Here is a 16,719-nt window from a genome sequence, read left to right as displayed (position 1 = left end):
AGCTTACATAAAATGAACAAAACATACAACACAGAATGCAAGAATTCGAATCTTTGAAACAAATTCCTCATAAATGTTCCCCGAGATGAGAAGGCAAAGCAATGTGAATATGGAACATGTTTAGCCTACAGAGCACGTATCATCTTTTTCAGTGATCTTTTCGAAGTTGCTGTGAAAATGCCCTCTGGTAGATTAATGTTAAACAAACTAGGAACGTACACACATCGCCGGGCCTCACCGTATCTCGTTGCGGAACGAGGCACAGTGAAACGCAAGCCCGAACGGAGCATGCGCGCAGGTTTATGCTCAACTTTGAAATCCGAGTTCCAAAAATGACGCAATACCACTGTTTCAACAAACAATGAGGGGAACGTAGGAAAACTTACGGCGGTAAATATGTTTCGAGAAGAAAGCAGAGGCGAATGATACGCTACACTTTGGAGCATGTTTTTTAATAGAATAATAATAATAATAATAATAATAATAATAATAATAATAATAATAATAATAATAATAATAATAATAATAATAATAATAATAATAATAATAATAATAGGGCCTGTACATACATATGGGCGTCGATTGAGGTAAAACAAAGCGCGTCTTCGCTGCTCGTCTTTCTTCACAGAGTGGAAGGGCTGATAAATTTTTTTTTCACTGTCTTCGCTCTCGGACCGCTTTTATATGCTCATTCTCAAACCCCCAAATGGATGTCGGCTATGATTTCCGCGCGAATTCTGAAAGCTGCCGCACACTGGGATCTCGTGCCGTAAGAATACACAGACTGTCAACAAATACGACAGTAACAATGTTGTTTTTCTCGTGCGTATGAGAGATATATCGCGTCCACTTTCGTTCCCAGTGTGCCAACATACTGAGTGTATCGAGTCGCGGACTTGCCGACATCACATTTAAACTCACACAGCGCATTGCGTGTCTCGTCGTTGTGTGTCTGCCGAGTTTCACTCTAAAAGACCGGTGTCTGTATTCACAGAAAAATCGCACCCAACAACTTGTCGTAAGAGAAAATTCCTGCTAACCCATATGCTGGACATACTAGTAAAATCAGCCAACCAATGGCAAAGAGCACTTGCGAACGCAAAGCATCGTCAGTTCGGCCAGAGCGGCTACAGTGGAGAATAACAAGGACCGCTCCGTCTGCGTTTTCTCTGTTTCTGCTCTGTGCGTACATGCATGTTATATTGGAATCAAGGTCAAACTAGGACGTCACTGTTAGCCATGCATAAATTGTGGAAAGTCCTTACTCGGCTCCAACAAGGCGCCCAGGTGGCGGTGGGCACTGATGAATTGTTGCAGGTCACGAGTGAAGTCACCTCCAGAGGATCATGGCATCGACCCTGCAGGAATGCTGGAGAAGCGAACATCCTTCGCTTTAGCGCAGCCTGTGAAGAGAGCCTGTCCAGTTTTAGCAAGCTTCGCCAAGAGAGCCTGTCCAGTTTTAGCAAGCTTTGCCAAGAGAGCCTGTCCAGTTTTAGCAAGCTTTGCCAAGAGAGCCTGTCCACTTTTAGCAACCTTTGCTAAGTGAGCCTGTCCAGTTTTAGCTAGCTTCGCCAAGAGAGCCTGTCCAGTTTTAGCTAGCTTCGCCAAGAGAGCCTGTCCAGTTTTAGCAAGCTTCGCCAAGAGAGCCTGTCCAGTTTTAGCAAGCTTCGCCAAGAGAGCCTGTCCAGTTTTAGCAAGCTTATCTTAATCCCTCCTACAGTGAAGTGTTTGCTTCAGCAAAAAGCAACACGGTGTTAATGTTGACGTCTACATCTTTGTAAGAACATTCCGTGCGGCGTACACGCTGTGGCGCTCGTCCGTTTTACAGGCGGCAAATAATTAAGACTAATTATCTGATTAGGCGGAATGAAAAAAAAAAACATAATCCGAGTATCTCCAAGCGACGGCAAACAGCATTACCTTCGTTATGTCCAGGTAGGTAGCATATGCATAATGTAAATGTTTCGCTCGTTACGTTGGACACCGTGTTGTATTCATAACATACACGATCTCAACACAAACGCGCCAGATTGAGAAATATGCAAATATGCATTTCTAAGGTAATGTTTGTCATCACTTCGCATTCCGCGCAATCGCATGATTAGCCTTAATTAATCAACTTCTCAAAGCACGAACGTAGCCCGCGAATACATGCAAAGTGTCTCGAGCGACCAGTCGCGCGGCAACTGTTGGCAAGAGGTGGGTCATTGCCCTCTTTGAGAAATGGAAATAGGATTGCTGCTGAGAGCACGGGATGTGCCCGATAGACAACACTGCGTTGAGGAGTGATAGCAGTGTTTTTATAAATGTGTTTTCATAGTGTTTTATCACATCATAAAGTATTCAGTCGGTTCTTACAGCGGAATTGTTGCAATGGTTCAGCGAAGCCTGAAACTCTGCTGTGTTGACAGGATGATCGTATGGTTCAGTCTGTCTATCTTTTCGAACGAAAGGCAATCGTTATGCTTCTCGTTGATAGGTTCAGAATTTCTTGTAGTGGGAAGAACTGTAAATGCATTCGAACCGTGCGCCTACAGCATCAGCTTGTTCACTGAATTTGTCCCCCTGGGTAGAGGCCGAGATTGCCGACCTTTCAATTTGTTGTCTCTAGTGCAGGCTTTTGTCTGATCTATATGTATGAATTTATATTAGAGATTTATTTTTCACAGGTGTCCCCCTTTGGCACGGCAGTGTGTTCGCCTACCCGGAGCCTTTGTCTCCTTAACGCGGGTGAGGTTTTCGGTTGTTGGTGACCGGCGAAGGTTTATTTTGCTGTCTGGTTGCTTCCCTACACTCGTCGTTTCGCCTGGGAATAGGACATTTTCAATGGCTGTCTAATGGTTTGCTATCGCAATCGATACTTTCACTTTAATGTGAAACTGCGACTTCTATTTAGCTTCCAAGACAGCCGTCGGAAATATAAAAGTATTGCATGAGCCGGAACTACGTTGCAGCCAGGCCTCATGTTGTTGCAACACGATGCCATGCGTCGCCGTTAGACGTCATCTGCAACAATATTTCTCAAACGCTCAATTGTATATTTTTGAGTGGCGCGCATCACTTTGCAGCAGCAATTGGAAATCTGCAGGACTCGTGATTGTCTCTTGTTGACAGGGGCCTTTAAATAAACCTTAAGCAGAGGACGCATTCATGTGGTTGGTTGTTGCCGTAAATTCCAAACGTGCCCCCCCCCCCCCCGAGTTTCGGTACGCCACGGGTACCGCCCATTCCTCACGCGGAGACGAGGTGGCTTCAAACGTTCCGTATTGAACGCTGTAAGACTTAGGCCTGCCGAAACATATTGACCACCTTCGAATTCAGGCAAACACCTCACTGTTGTTCAATTTAGGGAGCATCCGTCACCAATATGTGGATCGTTAAAAATAGTTAACGCCTTCAGAAATTATGCGTCACGCCTCTGCTGCTGTTAGAAATCTCTGCAGCGGCGACAACGTCTACTCGCCTGTAGCCTTCTGCGCCCGAAGAATTGCGCCACGTCGCCATGGAAGCCACTCTTGGTGTGCTCAGCACTGCCACTCATATCCCTGAAGGAGGCTTCAAGAGCCCTCTTTCTTTGCCTCCAGTTATCCACGTAGTGCTCTGGAAACACCTGCGAGCAAGGCAGACGTTCAGGTCTTGTACTGACATCGCATAATTTCTTTGGTCGCCTACACAAGAGTTCACATGTACTTCGGTGAAAAGGCTGCCGAGTCTATCGCCACTTTCCAGAGGTTAACCATTGTCCACGTTCTGTACTCGGGAGGTAAGACCACGTACACGGGAGTATGGCTGTAAAGCTATAGCTAACCGACGCTGCTGTCCCATCAGGTACTATACACTAGACTAACTATACCGCGGCAGTGACTCAATGGCCATGACGTTCTGCTTCTGAGATCAAGGTGAGCGGGTCAATTCCATGCGGCGGCGGGAGCAATTCAATCGGAGGAACTCCAAAAAAGCTCGCGCACTTAAGATGCAGGTGCAATGGCTGTTAACCCTAAATTATATAAATTACTCCGTAGTCCATCAACTCTGGCGTCCAACAACGTAATCAAATGCCTATGGCGTTCCGCTGCTGAGCGCTTGGTTGCGGTTTCGATCCCGCAACGGCTGCCGCATTCGGCTGAGGGTGGAATGTAAAAACGCTCGTGTGCCGCACTTTAGGTGCATGTTTGTCCCAAGTTTGTCCGGATAATTCCGTTATCCCAAGTGGGCGGGTACCTCATAATAGGATTGTGGCTTTGCCACGTGAAACACCATTTCTTTCCGTCTTCGGCCCCCCGCCATAGCCCGTATGTGGCTTTGAGAAGCTAAACTGCACGATTTCGTTTTCATCATTCATTACAGTAGTGGCCTCGCAAGCACCAAGAAATGCTGACCTGATGCAACTGTTTATTTTCCGCGCAATGCGTTTATCTATAGAAAATTGTAAATTTCACGCAAGACGACCACATTTTAGGAACAGACATTCGGAAGCACTATTTCTGCTCCTTCGAGTGAATGATCCCACTCAATCAAGAGTTCATCGAAGAAACCGCCAGGTGCAATATCTCCAACATTGTGAGATCTTGTTGAGACCATCACGTTATGCGGGAAATAGGTGACGATGCTGCACTTAACTGAATACAGAAAGCAATCGTGCTTTATTCGCTTAACTTTTGCGCCAAGAAAAAGGCCAACTTGGCGGTGGTGACGCTGACCTACACAGTAGTATGCATTGCGGCCAATATTTGTATAGGACGCAGAAATTTTTTTTTCCTAGGAGTACAGCACGACTGATGCCGCGAAAGCACTTAGAGCTTCCATCTGAAGTCGCTCTCAGATACAGCAACAAGAGCATTGCTTTTAGAACACGCAGGTCAAGATCATGTGGGTAGGTAATGCAATAACTGGAACTGTAAAGCGATAAGATATAGTACGAGCAGTCATACCAAAAAGAAAAACTTGGAGGATCCTTGAACTTCGCCTTTAAGGGTACGACGCCATAGCATTCAAAGATCCCCGACTGCTTATCACGCTTCCCGGCAACGGCAGCTTATGCAAACGTAATGTTTACCGGGAAACGCTGGAGGTGAACGCCATGCACGAAGGCGAACTTTCTGGTAGAAACGGGGCCTCTTGCTTGGGCCAATACCGGTAGTAGTGCACAGCTGCGCCAAAAAAAGATTACATCTTCAGGTTTCTGTGATTGCTTCGCACTTTTGATATTTCAGACTGGGAAGATTTAACATAAAAGACATGTGCTGTCAGTGTATTGCTTCATGACACTTGTGTTTGGCCTTGAGCAAAACGTGAACAAGGTGAATGCAGGAGCCAACGTTTCGGCAAGTCGACTTGTCTTCTTCAAGGTGAGGGTGGTCACTTCAAGTCCACTTGTCGAAACGTTGGCTCCTGCATTCACCTTGTTCACGTTTTGCTCATCGTCTTGAATTTCCATCTCCCGCATTCCCCGTCTTTTCTCTTTGTGTTTGGCCTGTCATTCTCAAAATTCCGAGGAATAACATTGTGAATAATGCAAGACAAGACATCAGCAATTTTTGTGATAGCATGGTGTGGCAATATAACCCGCGCATACTGCTTGCCGCATAGCAAGGCGTGACATGTGTACGTATACTAAAATATATACAGGTATTTGCGCTCACGGACGTACAACTCCGCCGACGACGACACCGGCATCAGATTTTTGCCGCACAGGGCCCTTAACGCTGTCGCGTTAAGAGAAAGGATAAGATTCGCTGAAGTCTACAAGAAATTTTCGCAGCTAAGGAAGCCATAAATCTGCTAGATGCAAGTTAAACTTAAGTAAAATGGAAAACCCATTTGGTCACGTTAATATGCGACGCGAGAAATTTTGCGTGGGGATAATCTCGAATGCACATTAAGCTATTAGGGAACGACGAAACGATATTGTGCATAACCCCGATCCGTTCATTAGAGCGGCTTGGTGGCTAGTCGGTGCATGGTTTCGCTGGGCAATTTTGAGTGGCGACATAACCTCTCGTTTTTTTTTTATCTTTTCAAGTTTGCTGGCATTCGCTCAGCAAAACCTGATCCTTTTGGAAAAAAACAATGATTACTTAGGTTGCACTTACGTGTAGGGACTGTCCAGCGACACTTGCCATGTCTACGACGTCTTTGGCGATCTGATCGATTGTGTCCAGAAAAGCAGAGCGCCGCTTTTGACATAATCGGCAACATCGGCACAATAGAACGACAATCGAAAAAGCACTTTGGTGGTCGTTATTCTGCCATAGTTCGATCTTGCGATTGATATTCTGCCATCGCCAGCAGCTGATGATGTTCTATCGCGACATCTTTGAATTTGATGGCTGCCCTTTGGGCCAGACAATCGTAAGTCATCGAAATTATACCGGAGACTCAAGCTCCATCCAGCGACGTCCTTATCGCTTGGGCCAAGCTCAGCGGCAAGTAATTCAGTGTGACACTGACAAGATATTCATCAAAAATGCCTTTGAACCTTCCCGTAGTCCCTGGTCATAACCCATCAAAGTAGTAAAGAAAGACTGCAGCTGGCACTTCTGCGTCGACTACCGTCACTAACAGATCACCACGTAAGGACGTCTACCCTCTCCCGCGGACTGACGACGGCCTCGACTGTCTTCAGGGGTCGACCTACTTCTCACCCATCGACCTCCACCTAAGGATACTGGAAGATTTCTGTCGGCGACCTAAGCCCTGAAAAGACCTGACGGTCTTTTCCAATTTAATGATATACCGTTTGGCTTATATAATGCCCCCGTGACGTTTGAAAGAGTGACAGAGTTAATGCATCGTGGCTACAAATGGTCGACATGCCTCTCTTATCTAGATGTAATCATTTTTTCACCAACGTTTGAGAGCCCTTGACTCGCCTATCGGCAGTGCTTGACGTTTTCTGACGAGCTGGTCTTCAATTACTGCCTTAGATCACCGTGTGAGTTCTTGTGGCGTTCTACCTGACCCCGACGAAATTCTTTAAACACTTCCCTGTGCTGTGTCAGGCCAAAGATATCTGGAGCTTTGTTGGCTTATTTTCTTAATTCCGATATTTGTCAAGAACTTCACCAACATTGCCCGTCCGCAAGCTTAGCTCCCAGCGAAGGAAGTCAAATTTGACGGGGTCCTAAACATGCTGACGCATTACGAACACACTATATTAGTACTGCTCCCATCATGGCGGATTTTGACTCTACAGTGCCCACGGAAGTTCGAACTGACGCCAGTGGATACGCCATCAGCGCTGTTCTCGCACAGCTTCAACAAGGCCAAGGCAGCACCATCGCCTACGTCTGTCGCCTCCTCTTCCCTTCAGAGCACAAGTGCTCAATCACTGATCGTGAATGCCTTGCTTGAGCTTGGGCAGTGAAAGTATTTGACCGCGCTCGCTTGGCCGAACCTTTTTGGTCATCACGGACCACCATGCGCTGTGCTGGCTCTCGTTCCTGGAAGACCCCACTGGATGACTAGGTCGCTGGGCGCTAAAGCTTCAAGAATACAGCGTTGGTGTCATTTACAAGTCCGGCGCCATGCACCAAGACGCCGATTGCCTATCATCATCCCATGGACCTTCCAGACTACCATGTTCACAATTACGGCACCTGCATCCTCGCCATCTCCAGCATGGGTGACATACGCAGTAAACAGCTCCGCGCTGCAAGCTTGCGCTCCACCATCGATCGTCCACGTTCCAACCACTCGGACTCTTCCCCCCACCCGTTCGTGCTCCGTGACAATATTCTCTACGGTTGCAGGACCAACTCTAACGCTCCCGAGTCTCCACTCGTAGTACCCACGACCCTCCATTCTACTCTTTTCCACCAGCTCCACGATGCCCCAATAGCCGGCCACCTCGGAGTATCTCATCCAAACACGACTACGTACAGCGTCGGTTCTTCTGGCCAGGCCTTTGCCATTCTGTGCGCCAGTACGTTTCTCGTTGCGAGTCCTGCCAACGCCGCAAGTGTTCGTCCTTGCAGCCTGCCGGCCCACTTCAGCTTATGGACATTTCAGCTAGTCGGGTCTAAAGCATTGACCTTGACCTCGCTGGACCATTCCCGATGAATATTTCTGGCAAAGAGCGGATCACCGTAGCTACAGACTGCGCGACACGATAAGCCATCACATGAGTGCTGCAGATTAGTTGCGCCACAGATATTGAAGATTTCCTGCTTCGCAAGGTCGTCCTCCACAAAGGCACTCCACGGTAGCTGCGATTCCGAAATTGTCGATAATATTCTTTGCTCATGTTGTACACATTACAAACTAACCACCACCTACTACCCGCAGACTAACGCTCGGACTTACACAACGCCTCCGCTGCAGGCCCATCACGATGGTAGCCATGTACGTTCCATCTGACCACAGTGATTGGGGCAAAAGTCTGCACATTAGCATACAACAACGCCGGCTTCCCCCTCCCCCCCTATCTCTTGTCAGCTTTTCCACGTTGCATTTCGAGACCACTTCAATCATCTCCGCACGCGTCTGCAGAATATGCCCGGGACACTATTGCTCGTGCTCAAATGGCTCGTCACATCGCACATTAACGTCTCTCTACTTAATAAATGGCTCAAAATACCCGTTACGATAGCAACCACAGAAATGTTCACTTCGAGCAACGCTCCTTGATCCTTTTTCGACACGTTGCCTCCACGTCGGCCTGTCTAGCAAAATTATTTCCAGTTACTTCAGGCCCTAAAAGCTACTACACCTTCCACGCCATAGATCACTGCTTTGGTTAGTCGCTCGTAATTCCCTCCACCGATGTCGTGCATGTGTCTCGTCTCAAGCCCCACGTTTCAGCGTACAACCGTTTCCTTGTAAGTGCTGAGACGGCGCTCCGACCACCGGGGGGGCGGGGGGGGGGGGGCATGTCTTACCTGTCATTCCCGAATTCGGAAGAAGGTGTTCATCAGGACGACGAATATGACCGAAAAAAACACGCTCGTGGTCGTTATTCTGCCGTCTTGGCTGTGGTTTCTCTACACATGTGTAAATTATGGCTACTGCTTATCTACGTCGCAATGTGTATACATCCTGCGTTTCAAATATATAGGTGCTACATATGCGCAACATTCTTTCAAGATGGTTTGGACGGCGTTTGGACGGTGGCGTGGATGTATCTAGCAGAGTATACGGATCTGGTTTGATTAACAGTGATTCACAAATGCCTTGTGTTGAAAAAAAGGCACTGCTATCAACGTGACTCACCGGGGCCGTTTGTTCTCCGGAATCCTGCGATGACGATCAGCCACGCACCGAATATTGCCTTCATTCCGACAGGCGGTTCCTGGTTGGGAGAAGGGCACGTTAGAAGGTGCGTGTGGCAACATTGCATGATATGCCCAATTTATGACGAGGCGTTTACCCTGTCAGTGTAAAGCATGCGCCATGATGAACACCTTAGTGCGATCATACGCAATAATTAACACCCTAGGCCAAAGATGGGATTTGCACGCAAATGTCTGCAAAGCAATAGCTTTTTCTCGCTTTCTGCCTCGGACGAATACAGTCCTTTTTGCCGGAAATGTGCAAATCTGCGCCACGTTTATTTCACGGGAACACGCTATAGCCACAGATTTACCACGGCGGGTCTTGCACCTTTGTACCAGGCAATGATTTCAAGAAAGGCGCAACAACACTGAGGAAGACAAGAACGTTTCCGGCTATTGTGATGGCCACTGGCCGACACCGTTACCTGCAATAGAAACACTGAAGAACGCTTTAGTTGGCAATTATCCTGAAGCATTTACTTTCGGGAAATTGATACCAGGCGAAGGGTTCACCGGCCCCAGTGGCACAGTGGCTATAGTCTTTTCCTGTTGAGAATGCCTGTTGAGAACGAGATGGAAAATTCATTTTCTGGACCGGGAAACCGTGTTTTTATGTGGCTACAAGAGTGCAAAAGAAACGCTCGTGTTCTTGGATGGAAATGCACGTTATGAAAATCTGACTGTCAAAGTTACTCAGGAGTCACCAACTGCGGTGTTTCTGTCTCTCTCGGACGTAAAACCTGATAATTTCAACTGCTTCATTCAAGTTATGTTCGCAGATGCTTCGCTGTGTGCCCGTTAAGAAAAATCGCTGTGAGAGATTCATGAATGGTTACTTTTGGTTCATTGATTAAGACGAAGTTGCTGTCCACCAATATTGACGCCTGTTTTGAAGGAAAAATTTACGTTTACAGTAGGCACTTGGCTCGGTCACGAACCAAAGCACACTTACCTCATTGGTTTGCTGAGTACACCAGGCATAATGTCCACGAGGTAAGTCGACTGGTTCTTGACACCGCCCTGGGCGTTGTCGACGTGGTCATTTGTAAGGATGGCACCGGGTGCCACCATATAGAGAGGAAAAGAATAAACAAAAATACAGTTGACACGTATCATAAGGTCCGGTATGGTTAGAGCAAAGTACACGCGAACATTAAAACAACGACATAAAGAAACGAGTAACCCATGACATATGCATGCACTGTCAGGGACATTCCAATACACTGAGCGTTACCGCTAGCCAACATTTACATACACCTCTTCAAGCTCACCAAATACTACCAAATGTACCTTATCGCACCACAAGCACTTTTCAAAAAAGCGCCCGAATTCCTCCCAGACCGTTCTACCAGAAAACGTTCTTCCTTTCACTAGAGTTTCGTTAGTACCACAACACTCAGCAGATAGAAATTGTCCATGTTTTTCCGCCCAAACTCGTCATACTTGCCCCCAAAGCCAAAGAAAACAATGATGCGATTACTTGGATTCAAATTCCTACCCATGTGGCAGCGCGTAGTGAGGACCCGTACCGGACAACAACGGCGCTGTCAGGCAGTATAGTATCGTGCCGCATCTTGAAAGGGATCTAAAGACGGCTCATACTTTTGTGCGCGCTGTGTTGTCGCCACTCTTGCGTTGAAGAGATAAGGCCACACAAAGATCACTTCGCTCGCTGCTGCTGCCGCGTTTGCTCACACCAGCGTCCAGCGTATGACAGCGAGTGTTCGCGCTTATCGATTGTGATGTGTTCATGTTTGCTTGAGTGCTGACATCATGTTCGTTAATTCAGTAACCAAGCGTATGCTTACAATTATATACGGACGATAAAACAAGTACCCTTGCTTCATATAGCTGTGCACTGATTTGCTATCGCAATCGATGCTTCGCCTTTCAGGCGAAACAGGGGCTTTTTTTAGACAAATCAAAATTATGGTGTCTTAACTGCTGGCTTTATGGCTATTTGCCAGTCGTTTCGCCAATATACTTAACCAGATTGCGATGGCAGCGCCTGTGATTTCATGCGTACACTATATGCGGGGTGGACCTTTCTCCTCTACATCGTTAATGACGCATTATGAATGTTATTATTATTATTAACATTTTCAGGGTCTTCGTAGTGAAGGGTATATAGCTTCCAAGATTTTGTATTTTCATATTTTTTATGGTAAGCACGTCACTTGCGATCGGCAGTCACCGTGATAATCATTGTTACGATGATCGCTGTAGTGATTGATAGGTGTTCAAACACTGACCAATACCGTAAGAGGAATTTTCCTAATTCTGGCTGAATGATCGTGACCAATGGACCGATCGCAAATCGCACTGCTTGAAAACACATGTTGCATATGATAAATGCTGTGCAGAAAAGACCAATCATGCAGACAATGAAACAATGAAGACCGCGTTAGGGACCGCGAATGCGATCCCGTTGTTAGCCACAGCAAGTTATTTAAAGCCATCGTGTTAAAATCTCTCCTTCCTCAATGCTATTCATTAGGCAATAATTTTTGGAGATTCCTATGCACCATACTAGCTTGAGAAACGTGTTTGTCGAGCTAGTCTTTTGTCTATCCCGCAACATTCTTGTATATCATAAGAAGCAAACGAACAAAGACACATAGGGCAACACAGGAGAAATTACTTGTACTTACTAATCGAAATAAAGAAATTATAACCTAATGAAACTGAAAGTTGATGACAAAACTTGCCGCTGGGATGGAACGATCCCACGCCTTCACATTACGCGTGTAATGATCTACTAATTGAGCTGCCTGTAATTTTTCTGTGTTGTCCTCGGTGTGTGTTTCTTGGCTTCTTATGGTATGATTAATAAAAATCTGGCCCCTCGGATAACCGCCTTTCTTCTCGAACATTAATGTAAAGTCATTCTAACACAGCTAAAGCTTGTCGGCTGAAGATTTCCGCGCAAACTCTGAAGGCGCCACGCAATGGGATCTCACACCCTAAGAATCAGACGGTGGGAATAGGGGCTTTCGTTGCTAGTACTAAACATCTCACGAAACATCAAGGGTGTAGAGATGCGGACTTGTCGGTATGACATTGAAACGCGCATTATCCTTGTTTGTGCGATCATTTTTCTGTCCTTGTCTGTGGGTCTTCTCCGTAAACACTGCTGTCTGTATTTGCAGAAACCTCTTACATAACAACTCATCGTAAGAGAAATTTCGAGCTATCTTTCATGCTGTACGTACTAGTGAAATCAGCTAGCCAATTTCAAAGAGCACTTGCGAATGCAAAGCACATTGAATTAGGCGACAGCTGCTACAGCGAATGACAAGGACCGCTCCGTTTTTGTTTTCTTTCCGTCTCTGCTCTGCGCGTACAGGGATGTTGTATTAGAAACAAGGTAAAACTAGGGCATCACTGTTAGCCACGCATACCTTGTGGTGCGTCGTTATTTGGTGGTGGACACTGCTGAAGAATTGTTGCAGACCACGAATGGCGACATGTCCAGATGCTCCAGCTCCAGGTGGCATGGCCGCTGGTGTCACGTTCAGGAGCAGAACATCCTTCGCTTCACCGCATCCTGTCAAGAGAGAAAAAGAATTTAGCAAGCCTATCTTGATCAATGCTGCACTGAGGCGTTTGCTTCCGCAAAAGCAACACGATGTCGTGGTTTGCTCCTACATCTTCGTAATGACAATATTTCTCGCTACACACATACTCTCGTGCTCGTCCATAATGCCCAAGGGGGTCTCCAATTCAGCATACAATTTCGAAAGTGTGCGAGTTCGAATCCTTGCATACCATTCAGAACTTCTTCGTCCAGTTAAGGTATTATCTATTTCTCTCTCTTCGGTAAGTTGTCTGTAACGTTGCAATCAAAACATTACTTGGGGAAGGCACACCTACACAGGAAATTGGAGTCTTAGCTGCGGTCACTGCTGTTGTCGCACTGGGCTGCACATTCGCAGCTCCTCACCTGAAGCCCATATGTACCTTGTGGATTTTTTCTTTGCTTGAGCTCTGTACGTTACATACCGTAACAAATAATGTTTCATTCTATGTGTGTTTGCATATTAGGTGTATTGTCTTACATTCCTCCATAGTCAAGCCGTCCTACCGCGTAGTTCCCGAGCCCTAGACTGCTTTTCGATAACTGTTATTCTGTGAAAAATATGGAACTACAGTATTTGAAAGCAGGGTGTGTAGTCATAAATCACATTTCAACGTCAACAAGTGACAATGGCATCCGCCAGGAAAAAAAATTTCGAATTATGTTTGTGTTTATAGTATCCCAAGTGCTGGTAATTTACGCGTCGTTCAGTATACAATATCAAGTCGCAGCGACACACATAGGAGGATATATAGGTATTGCGTGCACAATATGCACTTGTTCATAGCTTTCCACAATCGTTTTTATTAATCGTCCGCGAACTCTTATTTTTTCGTCTTTTTCTTTCGCCATATTTATTTCTGATACGCCTGTAATCTGGCCTAGGAGACACTCGTGCGATTCTTCACTATACGCGGTGGATGGAATGCAGAGGCTAGTGGGGGTCACAGTGCCGGTTGGGTAGAAACAACTGGCGGTGCATTGACCAGTTTAGTGGTCTCTTAAAAGTTGCCGTTTAACTTCAAACGAAGAACAAGTGAAACACTCTTCTCACAGCTCCGACCCCGCGCACGCTGTATGCTAACACGTGACCCCTCTCCCCTGCATTCCACAGGCTGCGTCACAGATTAGCCTAGTGGATTATTTGCCCAGTGGTTTTTGATGGGTCCCATAGTGGTGAGCTCAGAATAATATCTAACACGTGAGGCCGTTTAAAGTGCAAGCACCAATTTCCTAAGCTGCTGTCGCTTCATATTTACCGGGCATAAAAAAAACGCGTACTTTGAAAAAAGCACCACGTAGTAGGCGCATGCCTTCCGTTAGATTAGTGCCCTCAAAAGCAGCAATGAATAAAACGGTGGATGCTGCAATAACAAAGGTGATTGCGGTTGCAGCGGCCAAATTTGATTGGTAAATATTTCGATTATAAGGGCACTCCAAGCGAAGTTTCGGCGTAATTTATGGCGTCGCTGGTTTTAAACTTGAGCGAGCAGAGGGGTATGGTTAAGAGATGAGGAAGAGGATTTAGAAACGATAGAGTAGATCAAGTGAAGGAGCGTACAAATAGAAACCCCGTGCTTTTACCTGTGCTTGGTGGTTTCGCAGTTACTGATGACCCCGACGTGAACTTAAGTATTGGTGCCAGAGCCAAGGCATACGTCGCATCGGGCGTCATCTGCTTCGTTCCATGGCTGCTGGAATTCTGCATCCTCCTGGCATCCATTGCGCCGCTCGTCGCTTAGCTCCTAAATAGTCCCTGCGAATACAGACAAAACGATAGCGCACGAATAGGTGACCAGCTGAAGAACGACGCAGAGTTCTTGTAACCGCGTCAGGAAGCTGCGCAAAATTGCTCATGCTCGCGCGGAGGGTTGCATTAGCTGGTCGCCAACATTGCTGCTGGCAGCGAGAAAATCTGTGCAGGCAAAACAAAACGATAAGCCATGGCGACTGAAAGGTTTAAGCTGCTCTGCGTAAACAGAAAGGCATGCGTAAATGCTTAAAAAAAGGCCAAATGGGGAAGGTATAGCAGTGTTTAGAATGTGGGCTCGCTCAACGGGGATCCGGTGATAAGCACTTCGGAGATTGATTTTTCTGGGACATCACATCCCCAGCCATGGCATCACTCCGCTGCCTGGCAATTAAGGTTCAGGCCATCATCGACTGGCCGCCACGAAAACCCACACGTAGCTTGCGAAGTTTTCATCCCTGCATTCTCTAAGTTGGTGCAGCCTCTTGAAGCCCTCCTCTCTATTTTGGACGATAAAACAAGTATCCTTGCTTCATACAGCTGTGCACTAATTTGCTATCGCAATCGATGCTTCACCTTTCAGGCGAAACAGGGGCTTTTTTTAGACAAATCAAAACTATGCTGCCTCAACTGCTTGCTTTATGGCTATTTGCCAGTCGTTTCGCCAGTATACTTAACCGTATTGCGATGGCAGCGCCTGTGATTTCATGCGTACACTATATGCGGGGTGGACCTTTCTCCTCTACATCGTTAATGACGTATTATGACTATTATTATTATTAACATTTTCAGGGCCTTCGTAGTGAAGGGTATATAGCTTCCAAGATTTTGTATTTTCATATTTTTTATGGTAAGCACGTCACTTGCGATCTGCAGTCACCGTGATAATCATTGTTATGATGATCGCTGTAGTGATTGATAGGTGTTCAAACACTGACCAATACCGTAAGAGGAATTTTCCTAATTCTGGCTGAATCATCGTGACCAATGGACCGATCGCAAATCGCACTGCTTGAAAACATATGTTGCATATTGTGATAACAAAGCGATGTGACTGAGTTGGCTATCTTGTGCGCATGTCTTCCGTGTTAAACCCGTCGCGCGTGTGCCGATAAGCGATACATCGCGCTTACATAAACCCTTGTTTTCTGTGCAATAAAGGAATCTTGCAAAAGCTGCTGCTGCGTCCACATCGGTTATTACACTGGCGACGAGGCACGGTTGTGCCCATGCGGGGAGGGCGTTTCCAGCAAGATGGCCTTCGGCGTCCTTATCGGCGAATTCCACTTAAATGGTAACTCTTCATGGGAGGATTACGTCGAGCGTATAGAGCTATGCTGCACTGCAAACAAGCTCAAGGAAGACTCCGACAAGAGGGCAGTATTGCTGAGCTGCTGTGAGGAGGATACATACTCCCTGATAGCTACCCTCGTCAAGCCTCTCCGACCACCGAACGCTGACTACCAATCCATCGTAAATGCCGTGAAGAACCACATCAACCCGAAGCCATCCGAGTTTTATTCAAGGTACGTGTTCTCGAAGCAAGATCAGCACGACGCCGAATCTGTCGCAGACTATGTTACAGCTTTACGTAAGCTAGCCGAGAACTGCGGGTTCAACGACAACCAGCTTCCTCTTGACGTAATGCTAAGGGACCGGTTGGTTTTTGGAATCTCTGACAGCATTGTGCAGCAACGTTTGTTGGCCGAGAAAGACTTAACCTTTAAGACTGCCTACGATCTAGCAGTAACGGCAGAGGCTGCTGCAAAACATCAAAGGGTTATGGGCGGCCTACGTCAGGACGTCCCAGATTTGACAGCTAAAGTGGACAGGCAAACCATGAAGCAGCATAAGAATGGGCAAGATGTAGAAACTTCAAGCGAGCAGTTGAAACGGCAGTGTTTCCGGTGTTTCGGCAACCACGCTGCATACCGTTGCAGGTTTAAAACCGCAGTATGCTTCAACTGTTCCGTGAAAGGGCACTTGGCCAAAGCGTGTCGCAAGAAACAAAAAGGTCAGGTTAACCACCAGTTAGAAGATATGTCAAACTCGGAGCAAACTGTGTATGATGAAATGCTAAATATTAGTCAAGTGACTAGCGGTTGTCCCAAGTTTATGGT

The 16,719-nt window shown here is 46.5% G+C and overlaps 1 protein-coding gene across 2 annotated transcripts; it reads right to left on the bottom strand.

Annotated features, from left to right (window-relative positions):
- Positions 1–4,647: 4,647 nt before the first annotated feature.
- Positions 4,648–14,599, bottom strand: LOC129380207 (uncharacterized). 2 transcript variants are annotated; one of them, XR_008611972.2, is made up of 5 exons: positions 14,434–14,599; positions 12,674–12,819; positions 10,225–10,292; positions 9,211–9,289; positions 4,648–5,150 (listed from the first exon to the last, which is right to left on the bottom strand). XR_008611972.2 is itself a non-coding variant. In XM_055069452.1 (4 exons), the coding sequence occupies exons 1-4, from the start codon at positions 14,570–14,572 to the stop codon at positions 9,271–9,273; spliced, it is 372 nt and encodes a 123-aa protein (XP_054925427.1). In that variant the 5' UTR covers positions 14,573–14,599; the 3' UTR covers positions 9,118–9,270. The 2 variants fall into 2 exon arrangements, 1 of the variants encoding a protein (XP_054925427.1); XM_055069452.1 differs by lacking the exon at positions 4,648–5,150 and having other exon boundaries at positions 9,118–9,289.
- Between the last annotated feature and the right edge of the window lie 2,120 nt (positions 14,600–16,719).

Source organism: Dermacentor andersoni, chromosome 8 (assembly GCF_023375885.2).
Source record: "Dermacentor andersoni chromosome 8, qqDerAnde1_hic_scaffold, whole genome shotgun sequence".
In the NCBI taxonomy this organism is placed as follows: Eukaryota; Metazoa; Arthropoda; class Arachnida; order Ixodida; family Ixodidae; genus Dermacentor; species Dermacentor andersoni.
This window is presented reverse-complemented; position numbering and strand designations above follow the sequence as displayed.